The sequence below is a fragment of the Aythya ferina genome (genome assembly GCF_964211825.1).
Source record: "Aythya ferina genome assembly, chromosome: Z".
Taxonomy (NCBI): domain Eukaryota; kingdom Metazoa; phylum Chordata; class Aves; order Anseriformes; family Anatidae; genus Aythya; species Aythya ferina.
The window spans coordinates 83242905-83257734 of NC_140299.1; the positions used below are offsets into that span (position 1 = coordinate 83242905).

Genomic DNA, 14830 nt, shown 5'->3' on the forward strand with positions numbered 1-14830 from the left:
TCAGATTCAGATAACTACTGTTTAAAAGAAAACAACATAGCATGTTCCTGTCCATTTCAGTGAAATTTTACTTCCAGAAAAATGCAAGAATGCCCAAATAAGATCATGATTTCTATGACACCGTAACTGTCTATTAATATACGCTGTAAAGGGAACATAAATATTATTATTCTACGTAAAAACTGTAATCACAGTGAAATGTCAACTGTGTTTTATTTCCAGAAAGCGTCACTTGCCTATCTTACTGAAATGTGCTAAGTACCTATAAACTATAAGACAAAATTTTAAAACGTAGGTTCTAAAATATAAACGCAAGAATAAAGAGGACTTTAACTATGTATTATTCCATGCTGAAACACAAGAAATTGAAGTTTGTAAGCAAGAATTCCTGACACTGTAGTTTAAACACTGCAATTTTTATTTTTTTTTGACAAAAATGTTTAAATATATCCTTTTGAAACCCCACTCATTTTTATAACATGGTAAGGCTAGAATGTATTTAGTAACATACCAGTTACTAAACAATACGGTTAATGAAATCACCTAAAAGTTACACTGAGTAACTTTACTACTGCTTTGCTACACCTGATAATTTTGTTCCCCTTTCAATACACTTACCAAACCAATGACATCTTATTGCACAATGAAGAAAGTAACCACCCTCAGCAATTCTCAGTAAATATTACCACCCTGTTAGCTTTATACAAATGAATGATATTAATCTGTGTGAATAGATCCAACATTCTGACAAAAATATTCTTAGGAACAGAAATTGTTTAGACAATGCTGTAGGAAGAATAGGATAAACACAAGGGAAAATATAAGATGAAAATCATGTTTTATCAGACACTAAAGAAAGATTTCTGCAGATGATGCCCATCTCAAGCCAGCCCTGTTTTCATCCGTTCATGGAAACTCTGATGGCTGGGTGCTGCTGCATCTCTTTTGAAAAAAATCATCCAGGTTCTTTGAAGAAGCTTTTGTTCTAGTGCTATTACTCTTACGCCAAGCATTAATTTTCCTTTAAATAATAATAACAATATCTAAGCAATCTCAAAGAGATTGCTGAATTTGAAGCCTGGCAGAGATTCTTGCTTGTTTCAAAAATATATATAATAAAAATCCAACAGCTTACAGTTGCTGTGGTTGAATTTCATTAGCATCCTTGGGTCCACAGCTCTAAGGTAACAAAAACACTGAATTTCCAAAGAAAGAAAGCATCCTTTTTTTTTTTTTTTTTTCCTTCTACTTGGCAGTAAAGACTGCAGTAATTTGATGTCCTCTTTATTCCCCAGAGAAAGTATATTCCACATAAGAGGACTCCAAAACTCTTCTCAGTGTCCAAATGCAGGTAAGCTGAGGTCCTGTTTCCTCCAGGAGCAAACTGCCTCCCTAAATAGATGAGCTGTAGCTTCTCCCAGCAGACTTCAAAGCACAGAGGCAGCTTCTCTACCCACTACAGAAGGAACAGTACTCCATGAAGCAGTAGCAGCTGACTTTGGCATCCCTCCTTGCTTGCTCCATGCATCACTTCACAAAATACCACCTGTATCACCTGTACACCTCCCATCCAATTGTTCTGATCACCATCCATGTTGCAAGCACTCAACAACAAACCAGACAACCTAACCTCCTCCTCCCATAGCACCTGGTGACTGAGGACCTCACAGGGTATGGTAGCCTCTGAACAACCTAAACAAAATTCTTAATATTTGAGACCCCAAGTAAATACCCTCATCACAGAATTAAGTAATTTGGCTCTGTTTCTCATTATCTCCATTTGGCACTGCTGTAGTCACTGTATATATATCAAAATAAGTGACTGAGAAAAGACTGTCTCTATGAGACAGTGAATTACACATTTACTAAAAATTCAGAAGAGGTATTAAAATTATTCCTCTAATTTACAAAATATTTATTTATAAAAAGTTGAATAGCTTCAGTATGGTAATATATTTAAAGTGGAATAGACTCTGATTCCCAGAGGAAAGACTTGAACTTCTCTTGCATGTCAGATGACTGCTTTTATCAAAAATTTGTACTTCCCATTGCAGAAAGTTTCAGTAGAGAGGTTCTATTTTAACAAAACAACAAAATTATACCATTTTTATTTAGCACTATGTTTACAGGAAATTATCATCTTACAATATGTATGTTAGAATTGTTATTAATCATTTCTTACTGTTTTACTGCTTTATATTATCACATTTGTGTTTTCTGTACTTGTTTTTTTCTAAAATATATCTGATCGTACCCTGTTTTAATGCATTTACATGTCTCTCACATTCTGTACACTTTTCTCCCTCCTCCTTTTTCTACAATCTGTTCTGTATCCTGTTGCTTGTTTGTTCTTTTTCTTTTGTATTTTCGAGAAAGGCTTTTATGCTATCAAAGTTGAATTTCTAATCTAACACATTAATCTTACGTCCCTTACATAGAACCTTGTAGACTACTCCCAACACCTACTGCAGACAGAACTGAGTCTACACAATACAATCTGATATGAAAGATGGAAGAAGTACTACCTACAGGAATCACCCAGATTAAAAAAAAAAAAAAAAAAAAAAAAAAAGGTTTCTAGCTACTGGAAATCCCACCAGGATATTTCTCCTATTTCTCCTTGGATCTTTTCTTACCAATGTGTATCAGCCCCAAGCCACTAGAAATCTGATAAACTTCAAGCCTTTCCACTGCTCCCGGATTTCACACACGCTTTAAGACATGAGCTTTTTTTTTTTTTTTTTTTTTCTTTTCTTCTTCTTCTTGAAAGTGCTGTGCCAGAAATATATGCTTTCTTCTGATTTTTTTTCTTCACCTGCTTCCTGGTTAGGAGTGCTACATCCATTGTCTACTGACACCTTCAGCTTTTGTATGTCCATTTTCATTTTTTCCAAGAAATTAACTGAAATTGTTTGCGGACTGTACACAGAGAAAAGCAGCAGAGAAAAAGATATAGTTTTGGCCTATTCTCCTTTGTTTTGTTTTGTTTTTGTTTTATTTTAGGGAAAGTAGAGGTGTTGCAAATGTCTGTAAATTGAATATATTTCTGGACTAGTATCTGCACAAAAGTTGAAGTATTACATTTGCAAGTTATTTTTTCAATTATTTTTTAGAAGTGAAAACCTAGTTGACAGCAAATGTTTTATATGAACATTTTTCACATTCACAACAGCCCAGGGGAATTTTCAAATCCTAGATACTATTATCCACTTCCAATTCAAAGTTTATTATTAAAAAAATAATAATAAAATAAAATCCATGTTTTCCTGTCATCAGCACTGTAATCTAATGCTTTGACAAGACTTACTGGTTTCATTCAAAGATGAGACCTCTTCTTAGAAGAAACACTGAAAGATCAGGGAAAACAATTCCTTCCTCCAAAGTGGCAACACTGCATGAGGAGTTATCACAACTTTCACTCAAGCCATATCTAGGCCAGTTATTTCGTTTCATATGAGACAGAACTGCCTAAGTCAGCTAGAGCACTGAACTCCGGAAAACCCAGAAATAGATGTAATTTTTATTATTATTAACTAAAAATCGGATACCTTATACTCATTCTGTCATAATCTTCCGCACTTAAAAATCTAACCTATATGATCTGTACATGAAGTACACATGATATCAGCATGTAACTACCCTTCTCCTCTCTCTCTCTTTTTTTCTTTTTTCTTTTTTTTTTTTTTACTTTAGTCAAAACATAAAGGTTCCAAATATCTTCACTGTGGTTTGATTTCCATAAAATATTGCTTTGTATATACCAGATATATAATACACACTGCAGTGAGAATTGGATATATATAATGTTATATTATAACAATAATATGAACATATTTAAAACAATATAATTTGATATAAATAACTTGATATGATTCATTTATGATATGATTTATGATATGATTCATTTATGTATGGTTCGTTTATGATATGATTTTACATAAAAAAAATAATTGCAGATAGTAAGTGTTTTACACATTTAGCATATGTGCCAGAATTTTACAAGGGACAAAAATACAGATTTTACAGTATCTGGAATTATTCAACTAAAGACTACAAATAAATAAATAAATACTTGTTAAGAAAGAAGAAAGTCTAAAGGTAAGAGCATGAAGTCCGATATCCTGACAGGATCAAATGACTACACTGTTTAAAATATTTTGTCATCAAACTGTTTGGTTATTTTCATGCGTATTTGAAAGAAGCACTCAAAATGCAGAAATAAAAAATCTGTTTTTAAGGTTATACATTTGAGGGAAGAGCTCTGCTCTGTGTTCCACTGGCACAGCCATTGGATTTAAAAAAATAAATGGGAAAAAGAGCCTGTAATTCTCCTCTCCTAGAAATACTCTCTTCAAAATTGGTGATTTAGGGATACTATCCCAGTCTTAAGTGCTCAACATCTCCTATTAGCCAAGACAGCACCATGTTTAGGAAAGAACAAAAATGAAGGAGTGTAAGCACCATGAGGAAAATTTAAGGAACTGTATCTCTCCAACTTTCTTGGGAAAAGTTCTGGAACTCACTCCAGAAATTAACCTCCTACACTTGACTCACCATATACACCTGTATCATACTCTAGAACCATGAAGTATTTTTGGATCTGTCTCTGAGTCTTAGTGAATATTTTAAAGTCAAGTGCAAAAAATTCAACTTTATGTAGTAAAATGTGCAACAATCACAGTGACAACACTGCTACTAAGAATAACTTAGTAAATATAATTGAAATAGTAAATTTTAAATAGGCTTTTCAAATGTTTACTGGAGGAAGTTTCATTTAGGTAGTATGATGTGAGGGTTGCATTATATCTACAAAGTTCCATGTTAAAAATACTACACAAATTGTGCAGTGTCTCTCACATACATGCAAACACAACAGAATAGTGTCCATAAAATGTAAATGTTTTTAACTGTCAAGTATTGATAGGTGAATCAGAATGAATCAGTATTCAGTGCAAAACTGAAAAAGACTGTGCCTCTAATAAATTCAGTACAAGCCTAGCAAAAAAGCCTGCTGTTATCATGAAAGCTCATGTTATCATAAGATTACAACAGACGTTGAGTGAGAATACGTACAAATTTAATGAAATGTAAAAGAAAACACTTCAAATCATAACAAATTTCTGTAGTGCCTTCTATTGCATCTCATCGCCTGTTAAGGGCTCTTGTCACGTTAGCTGCCATATTAAACTACATGGCAGTGCCATCACAATATGACATAAAACAAATTTTTTGTTTTACTGTAAGAGAGAAACTTGCTTCTATTAGACAAAAGTTCTGAAAAAAAAACCAAACCCAACCAACAAGCAAGTATTTGCATCACAAATAAAATGATCACACAGGGAAATGGAGAATACTGATTAATAAATTAAAACATCCTAGATTCATAGCTCTTTATATATGAGTACACATACATATACAGACACAACTGTACATACATGTACATACACTTTCACTTACCTCAACGGCTCTCTTTATGTATGGTATCTGTGTGCCACTGTCCAGATCTTCGTTAATTATAAGTCTCCTAGCCCACTGACCTGCTCTGACAACACCGCTACCATGAATTAGGACCAACAGTTTGTCAGGATTTGTTAAGGCATCTTCACTCATAAAAATAAAGCTCTTTGGTTCACTCTCGGTTGCATCGACCTGCAATTACAGCAATACACACTTTTATGCACCAATAAAAAATTTTAAAAGAACATCTGTAGTTATAAAGCTAGCCCCTAGGACTGGTATCAAAACTTTCACCCTTTAACAAATAACTTGTGTGTATATATATATGTTTTTTATATATATAAAGGACTATATATATAAGGACTAATGTGTGCCCAGCACTAAAGAAAAATAAAGCAGAAGCTAATATTTATGCTATTTAACTTTGAACCATAAAAACATACCATGCTTTAGAACAGTTATCCAAGAGAGACTTAAACTTACTGTATCCAAACAAAAGGAGGAGGGAAGGGGAAAGGTGGGTGTTAAAAAGTATGCTAAAGCTTATTTAGAGAAATTTACTAGTGAAAGAGAGAATCCATAAACGAACAACCTCTGGGGAAAAAAATAAAAATAAAAATAGAACTCAACAACAAAAAACAAGTAATTTGTCATCTCTGTTATGCCTGAAGCAACAATGAAAGTCTGATATAATATGAAAAACCTCCTAGAGTTCCATCTCAGCCACCTCAAATACCCAATAAGCCATGTATGAAGCAGCATGGTAAATTTGCCTATTATAAATTTAATAGGATAGGCCAAATAAAATATAGAAATCCAATTTGGATTTAAATATTGGCTTCATTAAGAGTCCTGCACCAGGGTCAGTGCTTAGTTACTCTACACTAAGAACAGATCAACAAGCAGATTTGATATTGCGTAAACCATGATCTAATTCCAAGTTTTGTCCATACTCTAGAGAATAAAAGTACACTTTTTGCTCTCTCTATATATAAAAAAAAAAAAAAAAGGAGGTTCTATAAAACAGGCCCGTATTTGGATTAACAAGCCTGGCTCAAGGCAAAAGAGTGATGCTGGTGGCTATCCATTCTTCCTTTTCTCCCACATGAATGCAAAGGAGAGGACAGAGCATGGAAAACTCTTTACCCTCCTGTGCTCCTTACCTCACGGCCCACACAGGTTAACTATATGGCTGCTAGGAATAGCCTTGTGTTGCCTTACACCCTGCAACAGTGATGAAATCAAGCTTAAGAAGATGCGAGCCTTACGCTGAGAAAAGGGAACTGGCTACTTGGAATGCTTCAGCTTTTCTCTCATTCCTGGGTATGTTTTCTGATTCACCTTCCCTCTGGAAAAGGTAATTCCATGTGAATCTTCTTAAGGCCTTTTCAGGCTCTTTTAGGCCTTGCTTTTTTTTTTTTTTTTTTTTTTAATGAAGCTAATGAGTTTACTTGAACAAAAGGAGTTCCTAACTGGACGAACATTCAGCATCTGCCGCAGGACTGAAGATCTTATGCCCTGCTCCAAAATGATATAACATCTCAGGTATCCCAACTTCCACTGTCTACAACAGGAAATGTACTTATCTTCTGTCACACTTTGTGTGAAAACGTAAAATGTGGCAAAAAGCAAAAAATCACAAAAAAAATCTCTTGAAAAGAATTTATAATATATGAATATAACTGTATCCTACACTGGGGATAGAGTCGGATCACATTGCCACTTCTGAAGTATCAGTGCTGATTTATTAAAGTAGAAGATGCAAATACTTAGACAATGCTAAATTTCAAATAGTAATGAGGTAATGATATGAGCTAATTGTATTTTGGCACATAAACTGAATGCTTACAACATTATAATTAAGAGAAACCACTGTGAATTTGTACTTCAGACTAACATATAACTAAACTGTATGTTTTAGTATTTATGAACCAATTTTTTGTTCATTATTGAGGAAATACCAGCACCTGTAATATGTAGTAGAAGACACAACATAACTAGTTCACATTTTCGCAGTTATGCTGATCTACAAGTTAAAAAAAATATCTACCAAGCTACTAAAAACTAACCCTTCGTTCCCTTCCTCAACTTCATTACATTTGGAAACTTTCTTTTCTTCAAGCTAATTTCTCTTCAAACAGTAGTAATTCATTAAATCACCTTTTCACTAAAGAATGCACATAAAGGTCACTCTTGTGCACAACACTACTTTATTGACAAATCAACGTAGAATATCACTTAGTGCTAGACACACTGAGTCCATGTAAAATAATTTATTTTTATTAGCCACTTGCACTTCTGGAGCTACTCATGATCCTTTGTTGAAAGACAAATTGAATAAATTCAGTAAAATGTGGAGCTTCAATTTGTTTAATTTAACAACTTAATTCAACTTTATTATTCACTTCCAATAACAACCTTCCAGTAATTTGTAGCTAAGAATGTCAAACCAATCTATATTCTGCCGATAATTTACTGCTTAAAATTACTGTTAAAGTTTAATTTTCCTTTTCTCAGATTTATTTTTCCAATGCACAACTATATGCTAAGTTTTATGAATGTCTACAGTTATGAGGAATTCTCTAATGAGTTATGCACTCTACAGACATAATGAAGTTCTTACAGTTTTCAAACAGTGAAGTAATTTTTCCATGAGTTCCATCTCTGATGAGCTATCACATGATGTAGTAGTACCAGTGTATAAAATATTTCTACTGCAGACTAGTTGGTAATTTGCAAAGTTGCTATCAATACTTAGGGTAACAACAAAACACACTGGAAACCCAGTCTTATTTCAACCTCCATGCTAAGACTTTAAGTCATTATGACTCAATTTTCAGATCTCAGCCATCAGCAGCTTAAGACTCATCTAGGCTCTAGGGGTCCTTAATTCTGCCCACTTGTAGTTTAAAGTTTGAGATTGCTTCAGTTCAAAATTTTAAAGGGAAAAAAACACTAATATCTTTCTTACACATATTAAGAAACACCATAAAAGACATATACTGAGAGCCTACAAAGAGGTGAAACAGGCGTACCTTGAGACTGGAGGCAAGAACAGGGCAAATAAACAGAACAGAAACTGAAAAGAGTCAGAAAGAATGTAGGAATTATGATCAGCAGGTGTAGGGAGAAAACTGGTCATTCGTGATGCAAGACAAAGAAGTTTTCTGTTAAGTTGTTCTGCATAAAGATCACTAACTCACTTATGTTATAGTCTTCACAAAACTGAATTTCCTTCTTTCTTCTTCTTTTTTTTTTTTTTTAAGTGAAAACTATTGATCAATACTACAAGCTGCTAATTAGCAATTCGTGAAAAAAAAAAATTCACCAGTAACTACAACTAAATTAAACTACAACTAAATTAACACACCTACATCTAAATTAACGCACCTGAAACTGGTGAAATTTCAAAAAAACAAGTATTGACCTGATTTGGGTAACAAAATAACCAAAAGGGATAAGCCGTGGAGATAAGAGACCATTGTTTCTCACAGAAAAATAGTTCTTGGCTTTCTAGTAGATCAAGAGAACTACTGAATGAAGTTTTATCTATTGAAGTGAAAGAGCAAAGCATTGACAAGTTAGAAGGTTCTGCAAAGTGAGACCTTTCAGTACCATCGTCAATAAAACATGTTGGTGATTATTTAAACTTCCATCTCAGGCCTTCCCAGAAGCTGTTAAAGATGCATTTAATTCAGAAGCACCCTTTATTTGTCCTCAACAGCTAAAGAACAGCAAAGATCAATCACTGATTATGCCATTAAAACCAGAGAAATACAAAGGCTTCATCTGGATAAAAAACCTGCAGTCTTCTTTGTACTAATAATATAACCTTCAATGGAGCACAAAATGAGAAATTTAAAAGAAATAATTGCACTGCTTCTCCCTGAATATGAGTTTCTTCATTTAAATTTTCAAGTCCAGTCGCAGATTTTGAACATTAAAAGAACTACAATATTTTACACTAGCAATAACATCTAAGCCTCTCTGGAGGAAAAAAGGTTTGGATTTACATTTGGCATAGACGCTAAAGTAATAAAGCAACAAGCAAACTTTCCAGATTCCCGAACTGTTCTTATTTTTGTATCTGAAAGGAAATAATTGAGTCCAAAACTGAAAATGTCACCTGAGAAAGTAAAATAAAGACAGCGGAGTTGGACTTTGTCCATGATGTGGAGGAAATTAAGTAAGATGAGCGAACGTGAATGCTGTCATAGTGAACCTCTGGAGCACAGCATTTCAGTGCACTACTAAAATCATATTGGAAAAAAATGCACTCCACTTAACACAGTCCTGAAATACATTTCTTGTATTCAAACATCATTACACCATCAACTTTGTAATGAGCTGGCAGAAAAACAAAGGCCAGTACACCAACTTTCTGATTGCCTTGTGACAAAGTTTGGGAAGAATTATTCCAAATTTACCTCTGAAATACTTATGTAAGGTGTTTACAACAGTGGCCACACTGGTCAGGATAAGGGTCCCAGGATGCTTTTTCTGTCAGATCACTTAGGGGAATAAGTATGAGAAAAGAGTATTTATGGAATGATTCTTCCCTCTTTTTGGCAACCAGTGACTTTGGAGCTTCCTGATCCAGAGTTTGTTCCTGGACAAGCAAGTATGATAGTTCAATGTACCTGTCACACCTTAACACCGTCAAATGTTTTTTTTGAATGCATTTGTACCTTTCTCCTTAATAGTATGCTGTGGCAATGAGTTCCACAATATAATTGGGACCTTTATGAAAAAAGGTACTTCCTCTCTTTCAGTAGAGATCTCCTGCCTGATAATTTAAACTTGATGCCCCTTAGCTCCTCTATTATGAAAAAAAGTGAAAAACCATTCCCTATTCATCTTCTCTACACCTTTCATGATTTTATAGATTTGTCATATTCCTTCCTCAGTCATCTATTTTCCAAGCTGAAGAATCTTTCTGTCTAATCTTTCTTTGTCTGAAAAGGATTTCATTCCTGTGATCATCCTTGCAACCCTCCTCTGTATTTTTTTTTTTTTTTTAATTCTACATATCCTTTTTGATATGGTGTCCAGACTCCACGCAGTGTTCAAGATGGGGGCCCACATAATGAGTGGAATGATGATGTTTTTCTGTTTTGTTCTTAACACTTCATAATTCCTAACATCCTATTTGCTTTGAGGGTTTTTGACTGCCATTGAGCATTAACTGATGTTCTCAGAGAGCTATTCACAATCACTCCAAGATCTTTCCTGAGTAGTAATAGCTCATTTAGAGGCCACCATTGTGTTTACAGAGTGAATTCTTTTCCCCGTAATTTCACATTTACCAGAATTGAATCTCATGCCATTTTATCATCCAATCATTCAGCATCATGAAATAATGCTCAAACTCATCACAATCAGCTTTAGATATCAGTATTCTTTATTATTTTAGAAAAAAATCAGAAAAGTTATTTACATTCTATCAATTCCTCTTTCCTTTTATTTACAAATGTTATCAGTGCAGCCCTTAACAACACTGCATCAGTCAAAACTTTTCATCTGTGAAGTATGAATACCTTTCTTTTTCCTTTTTTTTTTTTTTTCTTTCTTTACCTTTTAGCCTATTATTAACTCATAACGGGACTCCTTCTTACGCCAATGCAGTGTCTTCTTTAGAAGCACTCTGCAAGCTCGTTGGCAGATTACTGGAAATCCAGGTTTTCTTTCATTGACAAGATCTTATGATTTTCAGGCTGTCAGTGCACTCTAGCCAATCTTTTAAAATGAAGGCTGTACTGACTTTTGCCCCAGTATATTATTTCTTCCTGATACACAGCTCTAGGAATCTCTCCTGGAACACTTCAAAAATCATCATATACTTACTTTTTTTTCTGTGCCTCTTTTGAAAGTAGCTGATCTGATCAGTAAGTTATACACTAGTTTGTTGTGCTTCTTAAAGAACCTTGGGCTTAAAAAACATCTCATCCAGGAAGCTGACTACTGTACGATAAATCCATTCATTCTAAGATCTCTTCTGCTGACATGCCAATTTGAGACAGTTCCTCAGAATGATACCCGGTTTCAAATAAATAAATAAATAAATGAGTGTGGTGTGAAAACCTCTGGATAGTTACTACTGGAAATAATCACTTTAATTGTTCTCTGAGCATTCCTCAGCTGAGATCTGGAGCTGAGCATTCCTTTTGCTTGCAGCTCATCTATCGGTCTCATCAGCTGTTTTATTAATAACTTTTACAACTTTAACAAGCTCTTCTAATTTAATTTTTGGGCAATCTTATTGTAATTTTGTATCTAACATAGCTAACCAGCAGTTACACCCCTTTTTTCCTCACTTGCATGGGGCTTACAACTGCTACAAACCATCTTACTATTTCTATTAGCCTCCATTATTAATTTAAAATAAATTTCCTCGTGCTGTTCCTTCGAACTTGTTGGGTGACTTAACCATAGCCTTTAGACAGCTCTCATTTTTCACCTTCTGCCTCATTTTTGTAGTTTTCTTCACAACCTAGTTTTGATTCTGGTAACGGCTTCCTATGAATAAGAGCCATTACTGAAGAATGGGATTCATACCTTGTGCCAAATTTTCCACACTGCTCAGAATTAAATGGGTGCATTGTGAGTTCTTCCTTCACTCCAAAATGCAGTGTACTCATGACACTTTGCAAAAACTGGAATATGTTGGAGAATGGTTTAAGTGTACTACTAACAAACTCCATCAGTAGATCAGTGATTACTACACAACTTGTAATTAAGAGTAAATACAGATCACTTCAACAAGAGCTATACAAGGAGCTATTCTCCCAAGCTAGACACACAAATCTCAGAGTAGGGCAGAAGAGAACCCACAGATGTGACGAAGGTGAAGGCAGTATGGTGCTACTTTTTTGAAGCTTAACTGTGCACATAGGTATTGCAACGTCTTATTACATACAAAGTTCCATAGCCTCAAAATTTGGGCACATAAAAGTTTAAAAATGACAGCTTCCTGGTTTCAGAGTGTGACATTGCTTGAGGAAGTCTTTTGATGCATTACCACTCTGGAATACAGAAGCATTCCTGGACCAAAACTTCCCCAGTGGAGAAAACTAGTTGTGTAGAGAAGTTAGAGAGCTCATGCCAAGCACTGCATCAGGCAGGCTGTCACAATGAGCCCAATCCTCTCCTGTTCATGCAGAGAAACCTGAAGCAAAGGAAGCTTTCTCAGGTGGTCTCAGGACAGGGGTACAGCAATATTGGGCTTAGCAGCTGCTGATCCCTTGCACAGTCCTGTGGAGCTCCCAGACACTTCTGCCCTGATGATGAAGACGTTGGCAAAGCCTGGCCAGGAAACTCTCAGCAGCTGGGACAGGTTATCAAAACATTCCCTGAACAATGCTTGGGGAATGGAAAAGGGAATTGCAAAATGTTATAGAACTATGAAAGTAAAAGGAAATTTGCTTCCATACCTGAAATGGCTTTTTCTCTGCTGAATAGGAGGGGCTGGCTGAGAACAGCTCTAGTGGAAAAGCTTCTCAAATACCACATGAATCCTTTAGAATAGTGATGGAAAACCTACACAGCACAGTCACACTACTGTCTCCCCACAGAATATAAAAATACCCAAACAACATCATGTTCTTGCATACACTTATAGACAGCAACACTCTCACGTGCTGTCTGGGGACTGCTTCATCACTTCTAAGGGCTGATCAAGTGTTTTCACCAAACAACATCTACACTTTATAGCACATACATGTTATAAGCTCCTGAAATTGTGTGTTTAAAGAAATTATAAAGTAGACATGGATCAGTTGACTGAGACTCTGTTTTGAGTTTATTACTCTGTATGTAGAGACACCTGTCTTTAGCTCTGGGAACCCATCTGTAGAGGTCTCAAAGCATTCACAAATGTTTTCCAAAAATTTTGTGGTTCCTCTACCAAAATTAGCACATTCTGGAGTCTGTCAAGGCAAGGAAGGCTCAGCTAGAGAAATCAAGCACATGAGAAGTCAGGCAGATCCATCTCTCCGAATGCACACACATGCTGCACGTGAAGTCAGCGTCCTGAGACGACACCATGCAGAGGCCGGGCACATCTTGTCTTTATCTGAACTCTGGATTGAAGTCTCTGCTTTTCACAGATCCAAGCAAACAGCATCTTCAAAAATATTTATACTTACCGGGAGAGTTACTTTTTTCAAATGGCATTCCTTTTCCAGTAGTCCATAAACATATTTAGTAATAATCTGTAAGAAAAAAAATAACAGACCACAAGAAAAAGAAAAGCAAACAGAAGTTAAACCACCTACAGTAATGACATATCCAGGCAGACAACTTAAAGGCTAGCTAGTGAAACTTGTAAGCACTTGCATATGTTTTGCCACGTATCTGAATTCTTCGCTGTACAACTAAGTACAGAACTTAGGGATTTATACAAAATGGTCCTCTCTGGCTCTCAGCAAAGGCTGCTTGTCAGTACAAAGAAATTGTAACTGTACCTGTGAATCCATCACCTGCTGCTGTGTGAATAATTATGTGCCTCAAAACTAAGGATTATAACCAATTAATATATACTCAGGGGTACAAGAAAGGCTCTCTTTTGCAAAGAAATACTTTAAAAGCATTTTTTCCATAAGCAGGACTCCTGAAACCCTCTCCCCTGCAGGTTCACTTCATGAGCTACATGGAGAGCAGATCTTTAGTCACCCTCAGCACAAGTTGCCTTGCCATTTCTATTCACTGAACTGGGGAGGGATGGGTCAAAGGTGTTCTAAATAGAAAAAAAGCCCAACTGATTCCCCAGTATGGGGGAGTTTAAGTCTCTTGTCTGTATGTAGAAATAAAATTGAAATTTTAGACCTGAAACAAAAGGAATTATTTCAAAGAGCAACCAAAAAATAAAAAATAAAAATCAACTTACTCGCAACCAAAGAGTTGCTGTCTCAAACGTAACCAAGTTGTTCACACTTCAAAGGTTTGCCTAATACCTAGGGAAATTTTTTCTTCCTTATATATTGTAAGAAAATGGAGATGCAGATGGAAGAACTTTCTAACTATTATTAATTTGGGAATTAAGCTGTGAAACAAACTAAAGTGCTTTGTCCATATGGGGCTGTAAAAATGGTTCGGAAGTAACTGCCTGGATTTCACTGGCTACAGAAGTTTGAAAAAAAAAAAAAAAAAAGTCAAATTAAAGAGGAAAAAAAAAAAAGCTCATTAAGAGCCTCAAATGGTGCTTGCCTTCCCTTTAAAGCTTGGGGAACTATGTTTAAATTCCAGACAGGACAAGATCTAAGTCACGAAATATTAATCTAAGAATATCTGGGTACAAACCCAGCTGGTATTCTTTAGTCCAACCGCTCAAGGCCACAATTACTGCCATCTGAACCCGCAGCATATTAAGCCACAA

The 14830-nt window shown here is 35.3% G+C and overlaps 1 protein-coding gene across 5 annotated transcripts in view; it reads right to left on the reverse strand.

The window, feature by feature from the left end:
* Positions 1-14830, reverse strand: part of ARB2A (ARB2 cotranscriptional regulator A) — a 254174-nt gene that overhangs the window by 188092 nt on the left and 51252 nt on the right. For all 5 annotated transcript variants that reach the window (XM_084504219.1, XM_084504220.1, XM_084504221.1 and 2 more), the window contains exons 5-6: positions 13602-13667; positions 5458-5649 (exon numbers count right to left, since the gene is read on the reverse strand). In XM_084504219.1, the coding sequence (XP_084360345.1) occupies positions 5458-5649; positions 13602-13667 (258 nt within the window). The remainder of the gene's footprint in view (positions 1-5457; positions 5650-13601; positions 13668-14830) is intronic.